At 38.8% G+C, this 20,117-nt stretch overlaps 1 protein-coding gene across 1 annotated transcript in view; it reads right to left on the bottom strand.

Moving 5' to 3' along the window:
• Nucleotides 1-1,516: 1,516 nt before the first annotated feature.
• The window catches only part of grin3a (glutamate receptor, ionotropic, N-methyl-D-aspartate 3A), a 43,952-nt gene continuing 25,351 nt past the window's right edge, over nucleotides 1,517-20,117 (bottom strand). Inside the window, exons 4-10 of the mRNA XM_053340553.1 lie at nucleotides 19,642-20,025; nucleotides 18,434-18,579; nucleotides 14,963-15,078; nucleotides 14,025-14,176; nucleotides 9,993-10,154; nucleotides 9,611-9,681; nucleotides 1,517-2,087 (exon numbers count right to left, since the gene is read on the bottom strand). Of these exons, the coding sequence (XP_053196528.1) occupies nucleotides 1,517-2,087; nucleotides 9,611-9,681; nucleotides 9,993-10,154; nucleotides 14,025-14,176; nucleotides 14,963-15,078; nucleotides 18,434-18,579; nucleotides 19,642-20,025 (1,602 nt within the window). The remainder of the gene's footprint in view (nucleotides 2,088-9,610; nucleotides 9,682-9,992; nucleotides 10,155-14,024; nucleotides 14,177-14,962; nucleotides 15,079-18,433; nucleotides 18,580-19,641; nucleotides 20,026-20,117) is intronic.

Below are 20,117 nucleotides of genomic sequence, written 5' to 3'. Positions count from 1 at the left end.
GTCAATGGGTTCATTTTGTTCAGGGAGTAATCATTCAAAACTAAACTGCGGTTCAACCATGCACAGAACTCAAACACTCTGAATATCCAACATTCTACTTTCTAATTTGTACTAGAAATTGTGAATAGATATAATAGACAGTTTAAACTTTTTTGTGGGACTGAAGAAAAAACAATTAAATTAAGTGCAAACAAGAGAGGTAAGTCTTTAATAAGAGAACACATCCAAACCTAAACCAAAAAAAGATGCAAGAAAACAGGTCTCATCACAGAGGGACTGTTTGTTCAGTTGTGAATGTTCATCATTACAAAATAACATGTCAGAGTTTTACCAGTGATTTGTGTTCATGTGTACTATTTACCTACCAAGAACTTAATGGTGGTCTTGTGTTTGTTGTGTTGTGATATTACAAGAGCACTGGTGAGATCTCAACAGGCTATAGGCAAAAAGTGAGTCTGTTTTGGGTCCCTGACTGAAAAAGCTCTTGGATTTATTAGCATATTACATGTACCTTGTTACTTCTTCTGATACTGTGTCATTTATAACCCTGAAGCCATATGAAGAAGAAAAGCTTCCAGACCATAGCTCAAACTCTGACAAGTTAATGATGATGTTATAGGTGCAGTTCTCTTTAAGAAACCAAGAGTGCATCAGTGAGGTGCAGGACAACATTATACAGTGATCCATAAAATAAGATTTCGTATTGTCCTATAATCCACCACAAGATGCCAGCCAGATGGTCTTAATTAATATAAAGGTGTCTTGCCAAAGCTTTATATCTTCTTTTGTCACCAAACAACAGTCAAAAGGATTACTATAAAATGAATGACCTAAACCAAATCAAATGCATCATGAAAGGTCAAAAACATGAAGACATCGATGATAAAATCAACTAGTTCTTGTGTGTTTATTTCCTTTGCCCCCTTTCAAAGATACAAGGTTTCAGCAAGACACGAAGGACATAAAGACTTAACTGGCTGGGTTCAACCTCAGGTCATTTACACTCTCAATGAGTCTCAACATAAGACTCAAGTGAATTAGCCCATTAAGCTTAAATACCAAAGAGTCTTCATATCTATGATCAAGCTTATCGTCATGGCGAGCAAATCTGTACCCTTGAAGAGACAAGGCTTAGAAGGAAGGGATGAGGAAAGAAAAAATATGACCGCATCAAAAAGGTGAAAATGAGGTGAAGAGCATTGGGGGAAGGGGTTGCACGGCTCTTCAGTGAACAGATTTGGTTCAATGTCCCTGCTTCACCTTTGTCCAATACCTCTCGCCTGATCAAATCTCATGTTACAGAGGTCGGGAAATGTTTTACTGGAGTTTCAAAGCAGGTACTGATCCAGTGTTCAGGGAGTCTCCTGAGCCTAAAGAAAGATTCAGCTTCCAGAAATTTGTGAAGGTTCCAGCTCCAGAGCTCAGGCAAGTATCCTTTTCCAGAACCGATATGAGGTTTTGGAAACTGGTCCCGTGTCTAACCAGATACCTCTGAGTAAAACAGAGGAGCAAAACTTTAGAACTCTGGGAGCGTGTTTGTGTGTTGGTTAGTCTGCTGGTGAGACTGGGTAAACTGAGGAAACTGGTTAGACTGGTGTGTAGTTGGTTGGCTGGGTGCAGTCTGGTTTGCTTGCTGGTTTTCTGATTGGTACTGTTCTAGCTCTCTCTTCCTCCTCATTGCTGACTGCAGCTGCTGCTTGATAACTTGGATTTGACCCTCCAGTTCTGACAGTTCCTGAACCAGTGGGTTCCGACCCACACCCAGCCCGGGGCCACAGTCGCCCACACCCAAACCCCGGCACTGTCCCTGTGATATGCTCTGCGCAGAGCTCCCCTGTCCTTGACCCACCCCACGCCCTAACAGGTCAGAGCGACCGTTCGTGTTGGTCACTATGGGTAGGTGTTTCTCCAGTAAGGGAAGAGAATGCAGATGAGGCAGGGGAGAAGGGGGTGGTGGAGGAGGAAGATCCTGTGAGGATGGATGCTCCAGGTCATTCTGCATCTCTTGTGGAAGGACTCTACGCCTGTTACAGTGGGAGGACTCTGCAGGATTCCAGGATGCTGATTGGTTGCTTCCCTCATTGCATCTGGAGATAAGATAGATACAGAGGGTAATGAGAATTATGTATCATTTGACCGCATCTATATAGATTTAATGCTACAAAATGAGTAGCTGAGATGGTATATTTCTCACTAACTATTGTACAGACACACAGATGATCTCCACACTATGTTTACACTATGAGTTGCTAATGCAAATTAGAACCAGAAACAAGATAAACTTCTCTTATACAGAGCAAGATCATGACCTGAATCAATCCATCAAATCTGTCTGTCAAATATATTTGATAGATGATGGACATATTAGATGGATTTACCATAAAACTTTGGACATATATCCATGGTCTCCAAAGATTGATCCTCTCTTACTTTTATTTAGTGCCACCATCCAATACTTTGGTTTTTGACCAAATACAAAAAATGCAAAACTAATGACATACTCATCAGTTCTAACTGTAATTGGTGCCAATTAACAAATTGTCCATGATTTTTATATCAGTTATGTCAATTTACTGTATAACCTTCTTTCTTTTTTTATTTATTTTAGTCAGGTTTTATACTTATCCTAGTGATATAACAAGCTAGTGTAAGTACCATTACCAACCTATTTTCTACATTGCCATTGAGGTTCAAATAAAGTACTTTGCATAATGATTATCTGTTAATGAAGTCTGTGATGCAGCAGGTAGAGCAAGAATTCACAGTGTTAAGAACTAAATACACTGAAGACTGATGATGATTCAGTCTTAATGTCAGTGTCAGTCTTTTAATGAACAGCCCTCCAAAAGATGCACACATGAAAGACAACCTGTTGTCCTGAGTAGGCGCAGTCTGTGGTATTTTTACTATTTTCTACTCTGCCTCTGATTGGCTTACCTCGATATTTACCCTCACTCTATCCAACTCTATCCAACCTCATGCCTCAACCGTACCAACCCAACCAACGCAGGCAACAAGTACTAACCAATCAGAGGCAGAGTAGGGCGGGTCTAAAATAATTGTTGCACACCTTTTGACAGTCATGTTAGCCGGCAGGTGCGACAGACAGTTACCGCCTAATTTCAGGATTAACTTTGAATGAAAAATTGGAGTTAACTGGCCAAGAAGGACTTACACCAGAGCTAATATGGTGCAACTCCAGGATAATATCGTTTTCAACTAACCTTCGGTGGTCATCAAAAGTTAAGTTTTTATCTAATTTAAATCTCATAATGGCCGCCATGCCATTAGCCTATTCTGGCCGCTGCTGCCACTGTTGTGTATGTTATTGGTTTATTTGGGGAAACGGTTGTTAATATACACATGTTGCTGGTGTTGGCTGTATGTGTGTGTGTGTGTGTGTGTGTGTGTGTGTGTGTGTGTGTGTGTGTGTGTGTGTTTGTGTTTGTGTGTGTGTGTGAGTGATGTTATTAAATGTTGCTGGTTTTGTGTGGTAGGGGGGTAGATGTCATGCACCCCTATTCTGCTGAAGCACACACAGCCTGTGAGATGATTGTGTGTAGAGGATTTGCATTTTGCTTAAGAAATTAAGTGTTTGTTTTGGTCATTCACTTCATGCTGTTTGCTAGTTGCATTGACTGGACAGAGTTAGCGCCTTATTTTCTTCCAGAGCTAAAATTTGCGTATGTTTAGCAGTAGCTAGGCGAGGACACAGTAAGTTAGCCTGATAGTTAGCTTTTCTCCCCCGACGAGGGAAGAGGACAAAGGGCCAAGATTTAAGGGTCATTGTTCACTTTTAAAGATAATGGTTAGAAATGGTCAGTCGTTGCTTTTTATATTCTCCAGTATGTTTGGTGTGTTATTTATGGTGGAGGTAGAGTCATACATCCCCCCCCAATCACTCTAGAGAGGCTCAGTGAAAACAACTCCAGTCCTTAAGTGATCCTCAATCAGTGTCTCCTTTACAGCGTTTGCCTTGCTTTCTTTTAAACTCATTTATCCTGTAATCATGTTTCCTGTACCGTGTAAGCATATCAAACCACAGAACAGCTTCTTCCTTTCTACACACCATCAGCACATGATGACAGGAGGCAGAAAAACAGCCTTTTGCATTAAATGATTGGATGTTCTCTGCCAACTGTAGTCATTAATAGGATAGTTTCTACTTGCCAGAGACTTAGCCTACAAAAGAAAAACATTTGCTTTCCTTTTTTCAAAAAGAAACTTCTCATCTCTGTTGGACCAGATCTGCTAGCTGCAGAACAAGCGAGATGTCATTAAAGGAACAGAAGAGAGATTCCCATCATATGAATTGCAGCTTAACTGTAGAACTCTCTGAATCAAAGGTGTTTTCACTGACGATAAAAAAACTGACAGGACAAATCTAATGAGATACTCCTGACATCAAAGGAAGGCCTTAAGCTGAGGGATGAGGCGTCAGAACATAAGAACATAAAGGATTTTCATCTTTAACTGATATGCAGCTTTTGACAAAAAGGCACCTGTGCATGCATCAAGGCTCAAATGAAAGAAAGGATATTTTTGAATGTGGCAATATTTTCAGACCTCTTAAGGCTTAAAGGTGCAATAAACAACATTCTGACCCACTAGATGTTGCGCATCAGCATCTCAGACCAAACAAATGTACCATAAATTGTTTTAAAAAAAAAAAGAAAGTAGCCCTTAAACCAACAGCTCACAACAGTAAGAGCAATCTGTCAAACCTAAGCAGCGCTGATCAAATATGAATCAAGATTCTCTTTTCAGAAACATATTTTAGTGTACTGTTTAACTGTAATATGAAAAAAAATGGATGTTTGTGATCTTGAAAATACACACACACACACATGCACGCACATGATCTTTAACTGACTGGATTGGCTATAAAAACAAAGAACAGAAACATATATTAGTTTGAAAGTCATACTGAGTCTAACAAAAAAATAGAAAATTCATGTTTATGTACACGATTCTATAGATTACATTTCCTGACCATTTCACACACTGCCATGAGACTCAGTTACACCTTTTTAAAGTCAATATTTTAATGCCTCTATTTTGATTAACTTTGATCCTACATGCCCAGTTTTTGCTGGAATTAACTTAACTATTTTTTTCCTTGTCATACATTTGGAAAGCACTTTGTGACTGCTGTGACAGGTGCTGTGTAGATAAATTACATAATTATTTGTAGTAATATTAATTCTCAGCTTCTTAAAGCCATCCCTCTATCCAAGGTCAGTGTCTGTTTTCCCGCTTACCTTTTAACTTCATTTCCTTTACATTAAGGAAACTATATAAGCTCTTTTAGTTTGTTTTACTTTTATTCTTATTTAGCTTGGTAGAGATTACCACAGTGCAGTGTGTCCCACAAGAAATCAGAAGGGGAGATGTGCACCATGCAGTGTGGGCAATTATGTTCGGCAGATGAAAAGTGCGCTCAATTACAAATCCTCATTTTTCCCCAGACTGATACGATGTCCTTCACATTGTCAGTTTTTTTCCAAAATGGTGTTTTGTTTTTTTAATATGTGCATTTACTTTAAAATAGATATTACTAACTTCTTCTAGTATGTGTGTTGTGTGAAGAAGAATTATACATAAACATCTTTAAACTGTGAATGTCATTGTTGTATTCCTCTCAATAACATGAGAAGGCTTTTTTGCTTCCAGCCCAAAAAACAAACAGAGCTCTTTGTTTTAAATTGTGTATATGAAGAGGCCAGGAGCTTTACATATAACCGCGAGTCAGCCTTAATTCTTCCTTATTGTTTACAGAGAGATAATCAATTTTGTTTCCACAACTGCTGAGGGCTATTGTAATTTCCAGAGATATCCGGTCCCTTCCACTTCCACTTTTCAGGGTCACCAGTTTCTCGTCATTAAAATGGGTCCAGTCCTTTATTTACATTTTCATAAATATTGATTTTCTCCACATGCAGTTTTTAAATGCATGTCCTTACAACCTACTGTAGATGCAGAATTGTAAGATGCACTTACCAAATACAGAATCCAAGGCTGTTACTACTCAGAACATCTAATAACTGCAGATACTTTCTATCATTTCTATCCTGTGTCAACCAGTGCAGCATAATGAAGAGAAGACAGCTCACTGCAGTTCATACTTCACACCTTATCCCCTAAATTCATCTGCAGCAGCTCTCCATGCTACATCCTTTGAATAGAATTAACAGTATTTCCCAACCCATCTGTCAGTACAGATGTTGCTGACACCGGTTACAACATGACACAGGCAGAGCTTGTAGCACAGTGAAAAGGGGAATCAGGACACAGGTGCAGCAGAAAATATGCACCCTGCTGAAGTGTCCTTGATTATGAGATGGAATCCCTACCAGCTCAGGGGTGCGCTTGTGAACAGCTTTGAATGACCTCTGGACCTCTCTGTTGTTGTTGAAAACTTCATCCAATTACTAGACATGTTTTAGATTAAAATTGAATTCTGAATGCTAGATTGGGTTGTCTTTTATTGGACTAAATACAAAAACTCTATTATTATAATTCTTTAACTGGTGGTGATGGTTCATTACACATGACTTTTTCATGAAAACCTCATTGCCACAAATTACACAGAGGGGCTGCAACAGGGAAGCGCAACCGCTCCCCAGTGAGTTAGACCTCCCGATGTTAGCAGCCTATTAAATAGGCATTATCGTCACACATCTGTCCCAAATACACCAGATGGTTTGTTACACACAGAATCATCTGAGAAATCGCCCTCATAAACTGTTTGGGAAAAGGTCAGCCACTTTCAAAAAATACCTGGAGGTGGTTGGATTGTCTATCATTGTCATGGTGTATGCCTGTAGCTGCCAATAGTTCTAGTACAATGATTGGTCAGAACCACAGCCAGTGCATAACGTAAAGCCTGATGAAATGGATTCTCGCGTGATCTTTCAAATCTAGCTGCCTTGCAATGTAAAGGGGCCTACTCATAGGTCCATGAGGCTGTTATCACCAGTTTAACTCAGTGAGCCAATACTGGTGAAACTTAGTTGGCACAAAAGTCCTGTTATCAGCCATATGCTGTGACATGGCTGAAGTTTTTTTGGCTGACTTTCCTTTTATTCTCAGTGGAAAATGAAATATTTAAAGATAGATTTGGTATTAAAATGCGATTTGATTTGATTCTTTTAGAGAGAGATGTGCATTTTATTATCATAATCTTCATTCAGTCAATGTATAATGTTTAGCTTGCTGGTTATTCCAAATATTATTTCAGGTCATTCTATTGTTACTATGGTGTTTGCTAGGGGCGCTGCTTTTGTTGAAAACACATAGCTTATATGTTTGAATTATTATTTTTACGTAGTGAGGTTATCTAAGTTATGATATTTGTGTTGTTTTATGTGATTCAGCTGTTGTGTTCATTCCTGGAGATCCATCTTTCATAGACAACAAAGATTGTGGTGTTTGGATTGGGATGATTGTGATTGCGACCAACTGGCAGCAATTTGAAATGGAATGAAGCTCAAATGACAGCAGACAACCCAAAACAGAGTATGCGGAGTTGGGCAAGTCCACCCAGAACACAATACCCTTCCCTAACCCTAACCTACCTTTGCACTAAATTGCATCAAATCTTGTACCATGGCCTTAAAACAGGATGAAGAGTCAGGGGTTATCAAACTGGACTTTACATTTTTTCATTACATTTTGAATTTAGAAATGGCAGATAATGCACAGTACATATATGAGTCAACTATTCAACAAGAAAACAGACTACATAGAAAACAATAAAACATTGAAAATTAACCGATCGATTGAAGTGAAGAAGCAGTGATTGTATTTGATCTTATTTCTCCATCAAAAAGGGTATAGCAGCTGAATTGTAACTGACAGCACCGATCCACTCAAAGTGACAGATAATCTTGTCTTAACATTGATGTCGCTTAAAGGTCTTTTCTAGAGCTACATGACCTCAACACTCCATTTGATACTAAATCACACGATTTTAATTGGCCTTCGGAGCGAGTGTTTCGGGGTACTCCTAATTCTCTCAGACAGACAGGTCTGTGATGCCTTTGGGTTTCTGTACAACCTTGTTAGCACAATTAAGAAATGAAATAAGTTATCTTTCTACCATAACTGGTCATTTTCACCCATATGCTCCATTTGGTTATACAATTCCTTCTTTTTTTACTATGCTGATGAAACACCAATGTATATATTAGTTACTGTATTAATATTTTTGAGGTTTTAGGTGTGAAAGATGTCATATCACCAAAATGTTTCAATGACTATTTACTCATTATAACCCCCCCGAGCTGGGATCATTTACAGCATCTCATACAGTACAGACATTTTTGACACACAAGGTTTCTGCAGGACACTGACAATATGACAGTAATCATTTCTGACTCTCAGACAGCGTGCAGGCACGATGCAGAGGGGCTTGATTGAATGAGCATAATTATGCAGGAGTAGGTAATCTATCCTCATTACCACAGGCATTCCTCACATGGCCTTGGCTCCATAATTATTACGTGTATTTAATCCCCCTTTTGAGTGCTCCACCTGAGTGTCCCCTAAGTGTGTGTGGTGCTAAGCTGAGAGAGGTGTGAAATAGAGTATGGCAGAATGTTTCAAACAGAGAAAGATAAAATATAACTTTTTTTTTTTTTTGTAAAAGCTTGAGGGTTTTTTGATCTTCCCTTAAAAGCCTAAAGATTTTTTTAAGTTTCCCAGTTTGCTTCTCGATGTACATTTGACATTAATTATGATTATCTGATAGTGGTCTGATCATAGTAATATGAAGAGTGACCAAATGTGAATAAAATAAGGCTAACACACAATGACACTACAGTCACATACACCTTTTTAGTGGTATCAAAATGACTTTAAAAGTATGAAACTAATTAGGACAAAATGCAACTATCCAACATTTGACACTGAAACTGACCAACAGAAGATTTCATAATTGACTAAATCTCCCTCTCTCACCCGTGGTGCCAAACAATACTCTATGACGTCATCATGAGATTATTTCCTCAATTTCCCGTACTGATAATTAGTCTTCAACAGACTGACCATTCTATTTAGTTTTTGATTAAAAATGGGTCCCTTAACTGTCATTGGATGTTAATTGATGTCACTTATTCTCAGCCTGATAATTTGGCCAATGGGCCATTAAAGTTTGGTCAATTGGTCTCATGCGAGAAAAGCTTCAGTGCATTTTTTTTTTCTCGTGTGAATAACGGTTACAAATGGGCTCATATGTGATCCATAATGATTCTCCAGAATTCAGCAAGGTGCCTTTTTTGATGTGCAAGAGGTTTGACTTTTTATTTTATTTGTTATTGTTCTGTTACGGCTTTTAAAGACTGTGCAGTGTGCAGCGGTATGGTTCCACTACGTGAGGAGTAACAAAACGTGATAAAGAGACACACCATATTAGTAAAACTGTTGTGTCAGCCTTACTTACATTTCGGAGCTGTCTAACTGCTAGCTGCACAACACGACTAGGCTCGGTTCACATTAAGTTCAGTCAGTGAGGGAGGGGATTTTCCTCAAACATTACATCATGAACATTATGATACAGTACAATACGTGTCTACTGGACTTAATTGAGTGAACTGAGAGTGAACTGTACCTCTTCTCAGGCTTGGTAACAGTTGGTAGTTTGTCATCAGTGAAGACTGAGTTGAGCGCCCGGTGTAATCTCTGGAAAACAAGCAACATTGATACTGTCACATATACTGGAAATGTCTGTTTTTCTATCATTGTAATGTTGCTGGCTGGGAACTTAAAAGGCTGTGTGTGTTAGTGAGACTGAGAGAGACAGAGACAGACAGAGAACAACAACAAATGTGTCACTGTCTAAATACATATTTGGACAAACAGACTTTCTTGCAAATACTTCTTTACTTACACTTTGGTAAAATTTGGACTTTTATTTGGACCGTTCATACTTGAAATGGAGTTTTTTTTACAATGTGATATGTATGTTGTGTGTTTGTGTGTGAGTTCAGTACCTGACTAGTGTGCAGCCAGTATTTGAAGCGTGGCTCCTTGACCCTCGGGATCACCAGCTTGTACACAATGTGTTCAGCTATTGTGGTCAGTAGAGATAAAGCCACGCCCACACACAGCATCACAAATAGACCAGAGAAATGCTTTATACCCATCTGCAGCGTCTGGAGGGAGACAGGGTTAGTGAATTACACAGAAAAAGAGAAAGAAAGTCATAAAGAAAGAGATTATAAACTAATAATAGTTCAATAATACAACCGTATGTGTTTGGGCATCCGTATCTTATTTAAGCAGGTTTTTGCAATAGTAGGTGTGGCAGCAGCTTTTGGTAGGTGTATGCAAAACTGTTTCTCCAGTTGACACTTTAAAGATAACATCATTGTGATTTTGTTTGCATTATTACCCATAAAATGCGTGAACCCACTGATGTATTAACCACATTTCAAAAAGTTTCAACTGTCTCTATTAGAGCAAGTTTGGTGACCTCCCATGAGTCACTGACTCCTATTGTTTAAAAAATCCCATTTAAAAACAGCTTGCATAGACAAAACGCTAGCACTGACAAATGTAATGCATCATATACTTTTAGTGCTTAATTTGATTTTATATAACACAAACACTGCAGCTGTATCAAAAAGCTTTTTATCCAAAAATGTCATGTGAGGAGATAATCAATTGGGTGCACTAACAACTCTGCTTCAAAGAGCCCCTGCAGACTTCTGTCTAAAATGTTCTATTTTGAATAATAATTTGTGTCTAATGTGGTTTTTCAACAACAACAACAAAAAAAGTTCAGTTACCTCATTAAAATCCTCAAAAATGACATCTACTTTTTCTCTGTCATTGTTTCCTACACTAAAAGGTCAGTTTTTGGTATGTGTACTGGAGGTTGGAGGTTTCAAGTTTTCACATTACACTGTGTAAGTTGTAGCGGATCACTATTGGATCCAAACTAGTTGTGATGTAACAAATCATGCTTGTATCTTTTTTTTCCACCTTACATCTTAATTTGCACTCAGTTTATACAAAAAACCTCTAATGTGCCGGCATGGTGAAACCTCTCAGAAATGAGTGTGTAAGTGCAGCCCTCTAGATATGCGATATTACACTATTCTTAATTGAGCACTTGTTGCCATTACTGCAGAATCTTTTCACTGCAGAGTATTGAACAGCTTGCGATGCAGCTGCAATGATTGCATTATAAAGTCATGTTGGAAATAAATACATGATGGATTAAATTCGCCATTGCAGTATTGTGAGTTGGCGGGCAGGCTGTAATGAAATTTTGGAGAGCGGGAGCCTATGATTCCTGGGAATGATACATATATATATATCAGACAGTAGTAGAATCTGACTGCTGAATACATTTTAAACTTTTGAAGGAATGAATTGGGATAGAGAGGGGGGGGGGGAAAGTAAAATGGTATTATCCTTTAACAGTAGGACAAGCTTTTTGAGGATACATGACGTTAATCTAATCTAATACCTCACTGAATAAAACGCAGGGTAATTTAGTATATCATCCCACTCCAACATTCCACACAGTTATGGGTGTCCCTTGGATCAGCACATTTGAGCACATATACTACCAAGTTTTGGCAACACACACACTTCCTGTCTCTTACAGCTCTATGGAACCACATAGACCAATCATTCCTCACTGTGATCTTATAATTCACAACGATACCTCTGTATTTTGTACCCTCTTTGCTTCACTACACTCATTGATTAATTGCATAAATTTGCTGCAAAAAAATCTATGAATAACACCAGTAAAGCACATAACACTCATGGTCTTCCTCCCTTTGATCACAATTTATTTCTTGATAATGTTAAGTTTGGCCCTCTTAATGTAAGGTAATTGAAAAATATGTCATTTATTGGTATTGATTTTATTACTTCAAATGGGATCAACTTCTTTGGGGTGACAGAGAGCTGGCTGATTGCCAGAGAGTTTGGCTGCCTCACTGAAGCCAATCCATCAGATTTTTCATCTTTTCAGAAACCCAGGCTCGTTGCCGCCGCTGCTGCTGGTGTAGCAGTCATTCATTGGAATAAAAGATTGCTGGGAAAATGCTGAGCAGGACTAAACTGAGCCAGCCTTGTCAGTAATTCATTGCTTATATCACATGAATTTCCTGCAGATGCCGTCTAGTGTCTGTTCTGACAGCACATTGTGATTGGCTAAAACATGCTACTTTTGTTGGACTTCCTGGCTGACAATGAAGTTGTGTGAGCAGACGATGACCAACGAAGTGAAGGGTTAGTAATCATTTTAGCAAGATTTAATTGTATTCTACAGCACTGAACTTCCATAATATAAAAAAAGGAGTCCGCACATCATCATGTTACTGTGATTTCTGCAGGGCACCTGACTGATAGAGTTGTATGTAAAATTTAATGACCGAGCAGCCTTTTCTGTAGGCAGGCTTTGGTATGATGCTGCAAAATGAAATGCACCTGGAGCAAATTAAATGTCAGTGACTGGGGATAACATCTACAACATGTTTAGCTGTTGCAAAGAGGAAAATGGTTGACATCAGTGCCACTGACTAAATCTGTGGCACTGCAGTGTACTTCTGATATTCATATATCAGGCTTAGGATGTTAATGCTATCATTCAAAAGATCTCACCATGAGTGTGACAGCAGAATATGTCTTAACTTCCTGATCAGAAATCATTAAAAACAGTGACAGAGGTTATATACCCTTACAAAGAAGAATGTCACTGAGTAGTTACAAAAAAAGATAAAAGTCTAAAAGTGTAATTTAAAAAATGATAATTGTGTGAAGTCTGTACTGAGCTAGGAGATACGTTTGGGGATTCCAAAGTCACAGCTGGGTGGAGAGACAGCCTGGCTGCTAATAGAGCTAAGTGCTTAGTAATAGCAGAGCAGAGCAGACACCAGGGCCTTGACTGCTTAGGACTGAAGTTGTGGGGCCACAGCTTGGTTAGCAGCTGGAGGGTCAAGGGGCAGGGCTGGAATTAGAGAGGAGCAACTGCTGTACATGGAGGTTGTGGAGGCAGTGTAGGAAATGTTTTGAGAGCTACAGCTGGAAAAATGGTCGATCGAGGAGCCGAGTGCCTGGTAAGGCTTTGTAAAATAAACTCCAGAGATAATGAAGTGACAGGAAAGCTGCTTCTATACAATAATGATATTGTCAAAATTCTGAATAACTGGTGATTTAATTGGTGGCAAAGCACAGTTTTTGACAGGGTGATCCATGTTTTACAATGTTAACACTGACATGATAACTTCCTTTATTTAATCTACTCATTTCATGTCATACTGCTATAATTAAAGCTGTGTTAAAGGTTTTTTGGGCACTGGGGGTTAGCTGAACTAGCTGAAAACACAGTAAAGATGTATTGTCTCCTTTATAGTATAAAGTTTTTGTTGTGGCAAATTAGTTGGCAAACCTTGGCTGTTTACAAATCTGGCAAATAAGTAGAAACATTGACATTCATTATGAGTTGTGTTTCGGGCCATCTGAGAAAAACAAGTCAATTATAAAACTCTCCTCTCGGTATCCAAATAATTCTGAGGGAAAAATATTGGACTCTCTAGCTGCAAGATGCTCCAGTTTCTTAACAGGCTAGTTGCTAACTTTGTTGTGTGGTACTGGGCAAATAATTGGTTTATCAAAGCCTTTTCTCCAAAAAGAACTGCCTTCTGCTGCTGGAAACGAGGATGATGAGAGCAGTGTGACTGAACCAAAAACAGTACAATTTCTAGAAAAACAAAAACAATCACCTGAAAGATGCTAAAATGCTCTGTAGAGATGAGAGGAGCAGAGTTGGGTAATTACTTTTTGTGAGTTTGTCATCATTCTGTGTCTTTGTTGTCTTTGACGTGCTTGGCAAGAACAAAAAGCCTACGATGCTAAATGAAACACTGTGCTGTATATTTGAACTGTATTGATTGGTGGTGATAAGAAGAGACTCTGTACATCAAAACTCAACATCTAACATGTACCCAATCCATCAACACAAACAATAGGCTTCCTGCTCTTCTGTGTGATTCAGCTCTTACCTCAGTCACAGCGAAGCTGCGCTTGCCGCAGGGCACAACCTTGTACCATTTGTCATGCAGCGTGTCCATGAAGCCATCTGACTTGTACTGACTAACAAGCTCTGAGATGTTGGAAGTGAGCGGAGAGTTCTGAGGGAGCCCAATCCCATAGCCTGCCAGTGGACACACAAATACACACAAATACACAAAACAGACTCTTCAGTGATTATTCTTCTGTTACAACAGCAGAAGTATTTCCACATCACCTCCATGTACTGCCATTATATTCTTTTGTTGGTTTATTACAGCATGAAGCAGAAAGAAGTGAGTCTTGGCAATTTTGCTAGCTGCTTATCAAAAAGCATGATTGTTATTCTAAAACACAGCAGGAAGTTGATAGTGTTAGTGTACCTCCTGAATTCCTCAGCACACCAGGTAAGCAATAGCCAATTACTGAAGTACCTTGCCTTGCTAGAAGTATGCTGATTGATTTGTATTGTATCCAGAAGGCTTAGGGGTGCATTAAGTAATTAACAACAACATAGGAATCTGGGACTGTAGTGGCCTGTAATGGAAGTAACCACCATGGGAACATTTTCACAGTGGGATGAATAAGCTTGCTAAATGGATCAGAGATTAACAGTAGACAGTGGAGAATGTAAGCTGTTGAAAGCTAGAAGATTAACTGCAGTGCAAAATGTCGAGTGATTGATATTGTTATATTTAGGGCTGTCCCAAAAATGTTCATGGTAAGTCAGTCTGCGGTCATGCAGAAAGACTCTGATGACAATTAAAAAGAAAACATATCTGTGAATACTGTTGTAAAGCCAAAAATAAGCTTACTATGGCCAGTAATGAGTAATACGTAACAGCTTATTGCCCATGACAAGACAAAATAATGACTTATCAGCACAGATTCTCTAAATAAACACATTGTATGATCAGTTTCCTTCTCTTACCTTCTATAGCAAATGGCTTTCCAACTGTTAGCGTTTTACAATCTGCATCTATGGAGACCTCATAGTCCAGCAGAGCTTTGTCCATGATGAATGCATCCAGTTTCTGAGGGTCAGCCCTGTAAGCACACAGCAAGAAGATATACTGTAAGGGCACAGAAAGTTTAGATGGACTGTAGATAACACCCAGCTGCTGCACTGTTGGCCCACCAAAAAAGAAACTGTTGACAATTTTCAAATTCTGTTGTCTGTTCAGCGATAAGAAGGTGAAAGTTCTTTGAGAGGATGTGCGACTTGTTAGGTGTGAGATCAGCTTTACTATTCAATGAAACACTGTAGAATAAAAAACAATCATTGCATCTTTCCATAAAATATGATACAAATCAAATATATGATGTTTTAGATACTGCGTGATGTTTAGGGAATTCAATGTAATGCTGGAACAGTGTTGAAATGAATAATGCCTGTCAGTTTGATCAGTGGCCTTTATGTGTTTTTAATGAATCACTAGACAGACAGTTAGATTGACAAGGATTGATCTATACAAAAGTCACTCAAACGCACCAAATTCAGTGTTGCAACAATCTCACATCTACCATAGGAATCAACCGCTGAAAAACACACATTTCCAAGCAACTCCCTAAATCTCACATGAAAATCTAACCTTTAACACCACCTGAAACATAAACTTAAATAAACTTTACTATGTCATCTTACTTATGGTGTGCTACTCTGGGTCTTATTTTCTCTGCTTTTGTCCTCAGGTCACTCCTCTGACCTTACCAAGCAAGTATAAAGAGTAAGAAAAAATTGCTTTTGGTTTGAAATTATACCTTTCATGTCTTCAGTTAATTTAATAAGTGGGGCAAAAAACATGTGAGAGTTTACATTCAGCTTCACTGAGAATTACACCAAACAAGTTCCAGTGAATGATAAAGGACAGGATCAAAACATACAGTAGATATAACCTGACCTAACAAAACAGTGAAGTGCAGAAATGTAACTGTTGATAGAGATGCTGGATAAGCAGCGAGTAGGGAACACAAAGCATATGAGAATGAATGGTTTTTCATTGTGTTTGTGGGGATTTTGTAGAGCCTTTCAGGGAGCAGATTACCACAATCGCTGAAAATGGGCTGCACATGATTAAAAACAAACTTCTCTTAACCTCTTGCCTTGTCTGAACCTCACATTTCTTAGGCTGGTCTTGTGTGTGGTTTTTCAATAGCTTTACTGGCCATGTGCCAGTGAAAGGACTGCCTTTCTGCCAGTTTTTTTTTGTTTTTTTTTTGTTTTTTTGCCAATTTACTCCTATCTTCACCCCAAGTCTGCTACACAGAGGTGAGATATTAAGTCATAGCACTCTCAGTGAGGCTTTTACATACCAACTCTAAAATGTTTTCACTGACAGCTAAAGCCTTCTGGGATACAAATGCTACAAAGGCTTTTTCAAGATACACAATACATTTTTTTCTTGTTATCAAGCACAGTGTTTAAAATCCTCTTCTATCTCATACCCACAAGCCGGCTGTTCATTTTTATGGGTTGAATTAGGTTACAGTTATGTCCTCACTTTTTCCACCATGATACTGATGTTATGTATTTTATGACTGAAACTCTACCCAACTAATTAACTAACCAACTTGTCTAAACCTTTTCTGCATCCATCTCAAATACATCACCAGTGACAGGACACATTTCTTTGTATTGTTTTTGCTACCAGCTGAGGGGACATTTTAGAGGCTTCTTTGAGTGACGTTAGCTGGCAGGCAGAGTAAACAGAGTAAACAAACTACAGTAGCCACAAGTCATGGACATTGTGCCACTAATGGGGATTTTGAAGAGCAATCACCAAACCAGCATCTAACTGAACTGAAGTGACATTTATGTTAATATGGTGTTTAAGTCTAGTTGCTAATTGACAATAGTTGTGCACTTTTCCCCTGTGAATATTTGTTTGGTGGCTTGTTCAACAAGCTGTGTTCATGTTTGTAAGTTAGATAAGGAGACATTAGCAGGAACAGTTAATGTGGGGGTTGTTGTTCAGAGCTTGTGGTTCTGGTGTAGCAGGATGCTATCAGGCTCAGTGTGACTGTCTGCTCTGCTTTCGATTGAACAACATATTATTTTGTTCAAGATTTGATTTGCTGCATGGAAATATAGACTTTAGCTACATTGGTGACGCAACACTATTTAAACAAACATGACGTAAAACTAGTAGGCACAATAATGAAATCCAAAAATTTCAAATATAAATTGGTTTCCAAAGTGATTTTTACAGCAGGTATGCATACTCTAATTGACAAAAAAGGCAATTTAATTTCAGCTGGACTTTAATACAGTATAATAAAAGATGGAGTAGTTCTATTAAAGTTGTATCTCAGAGGATGATTAGAGAAAAGTCTTCACATCATGAAGTACGACCTGCTAGCACCCCCAAAAAATTGTCTGATAAATTGTCTTGTTTTATATTCAGCAGGTCTAAACAGCATGCGCTACAAGAAACTCATCACAATAGTACTAAGTAACATTAGAACAGCATTTCCAATATTCCTGCCACTTTAATAAGCAACCCAAAAACAGTGTGAGACCGTAGTCTGATGGCTGATAATTCTTCAGGCAGTGCACCCTCTCAAAATGCTGTAATTATATAACAGACAAGCTGCAGTTTGTTGTTTGTAGCTGGTTTCAATTGCTGTGGTGTAAAATGTTCATTTAAAATGAAACAATCTGGCAAAAACAATTTTGATAATTTGGCTGCTCCTGGTACTGCAAAATATATGCATATTATATTCATTTCACACGCATGGTATGATATGTAACCTATAATAATGTCTAGACCCCAGGGAGTAAATCCTGAGCAACTAGCGTTTAAAGTTGCATTGCGGCACACTTGTGCGCGCTGTCTTGTTCTTGAGTTGTAATTCTGTAAAGATGACATTTTTCCTTGGACCCTTTAATCAGCATTTTCCCAGCTCATTTTACAAGCTCAATAAAAAAAAGAGAAAAAAATCTTGTTTCATCCATTCAAATTGTGTCCTACCCCGTCACAGCCTGCATTCCAGCTGCCTTTTCTCACTTTATTCTGCTATGCTCCACAGGGATGCCAGTTGAATGTCGAAGCAGCTTAGGATGACAGCAATGGCAGGGTAAGGAGGAGGGTGAGATCTGTATGTGAACAGGCAGGCTTGCAGTAGGGAATGACAGCAGCAGGGAAGGCAATTTTTTTCTCCTTTTTTCCCTCAAATTTTGTCTTTCCATGGACACACAACTCACATTCCATTTTTGTATATAGATGGTAACAGTTTGTGTAACCACAGAGAAGTTGATTTTCAAGAAGAGATACTAGCTGGATGGTCACTGAATATCAGGGCAGATGATGGTGGGACATGGTTCAGTGAAGACTAACATATACTTGAATGTATGCATGTGACTGCATGCTATGTGTGGATTGTATATATAACGTTGAATTACTTGAGTTGATCTATGCCATCTGGTGTTGCCGGGACATTGTATCTTCTCATGTACTCATGCATCTCAGGGAAACTCTTCTTGACATAGTCCTCAGCGCTACTTTCTCTCACTGTGGCAAATCGAAATCCCTGAGAGGGATGGTGCAACTGCAGGAAAGACATAAAAAACAGAGATGTTACCTTCAGAAAACCTTCAAAAAGCATTAATAGTGATTAATAGTAGTTATTCAGTCTGTTTTTCATTTTATTCAGTGGGCATTATTTAATTCTAAGATGAAAAGGCAATGCTCTTGTAAGATGACTTTTCTTGTCAGAAACATACTGACATTGAATTAATGAGTTGATGAAAAAAATAATTACCCAAACCAAATTGCTCTTAAAAAGGTGCTTTAATTAAAGAATAGTGTAACCTATATCTGCTGACTTAAAGTTTAAAAGACTGCATGCTTCACAAGAGCAGCTCTTCTAAAATTGAAAATAAATACTTGACCTTCTGCTCTGCAGTTTTATCAAGCAAACATCAAAGACATGTTCAGATATTCCACAAAAGCAAATCAAATATCATAATCTCAAGAGAGACTAAACAAACATGTTTGCAAAGGCAGACAAATTAAACAATGGTGTACCAGAAATGCATCAACAAACACACAAATGAAACCATGTCAACATCAATTTTAAATTGTGGGCGACTTTGGCTCGGGGGTAGAGCGGGTTGTCTCTTAATCGGAAGATCAGCGGTTTCCCTGGCTCCTCCAGTCTGCATGTCGAAGTGTCCTTGGGCAAGATACTGGAGCCCAAATTGCTCCCGATGGCTGCACCAACAGTGTGTGTTTGTATGAATGTGCATTTGATTAGATCCTGATGAGCAGATTGGCACCTTGCATGTCAACGTCTGCTATCAGCGTATGTATGTGTGCTTGTGTGTGAATGCTGACATTTAGTAAAAAGCACTTTCAGTGGTCTGAAGACTAGAAAGGCACTACACAAATGCAGGCCATTTATCATTTAAATTTGGCAAACATCAAAACCATGTTTGGTCTGAGAACGAAAATGTATTTATATAGTAGTGATAAACTATTAAAAAACAGAGGGGAAAAGGAAATAAGTGCATGATGTCTTTTTTATTTAACTACACTTGAATGAAACCCATATTTTCAGCTTATAGAAGCAGCATTTATTTGCAGTGTCTCACTTTACTGACATTTGTACCTTTGGGTCATGAATCCCTGACAGTTGTTCATAGGTCTTCTCCCCGACCATAACAGCAGCCAGATTAGCAGTGTAGGTTGACAAACAGAACAGACAGAAGATGGCCCAGAGATTCATCAGCAGGCGACCTGTCCAGCACTTTGGGGGCTTGATGGCCACTGTTCTTCCAAAGAGAATAGCATAGCACACGTTGAGCGCTGAGGAGAAGGAGAACACCCGGTCACGGTTTCGTCCACGTGGCGTCATACCAAATGGGCTGTGCCACTCATACAAGGTGAGGAAGACAGCAGTGACATGGAGGGAGACGAAGATGCCAAGCCACATGGACCAATGGAGAGGCCACATGAAGGCCCCGATGGGTGCAGCGGTGTCACGAGTACGAACCTGGGCAGAGGGCATAGAATTGGAATACATTTGGTATCATTAGTTGTCTTACAAGTTGTTCTTATTTAGATAAAGCCCTAAATAATGACAAT

Source organism: Scomber japonicus, chromosome 19 (assembly GCF_027409825.1).
Source record: "Scomber japonicus isolate fScoJap1 chromosome 19, fScoJap1.pri, whole genome shotgun sequence".
Classification (NCBI taxonomy): domain Eukaryota; kingdom Metazoa; phylum Chordata; class Actinopteri; order Scombriformes; family Scombridae; genus Scomber; species Scomber japonicus.
Note: the sequence above shows the minus strand (reverse complement) of the source record. Positions and strands in the feature narration are given on the sequence as shown.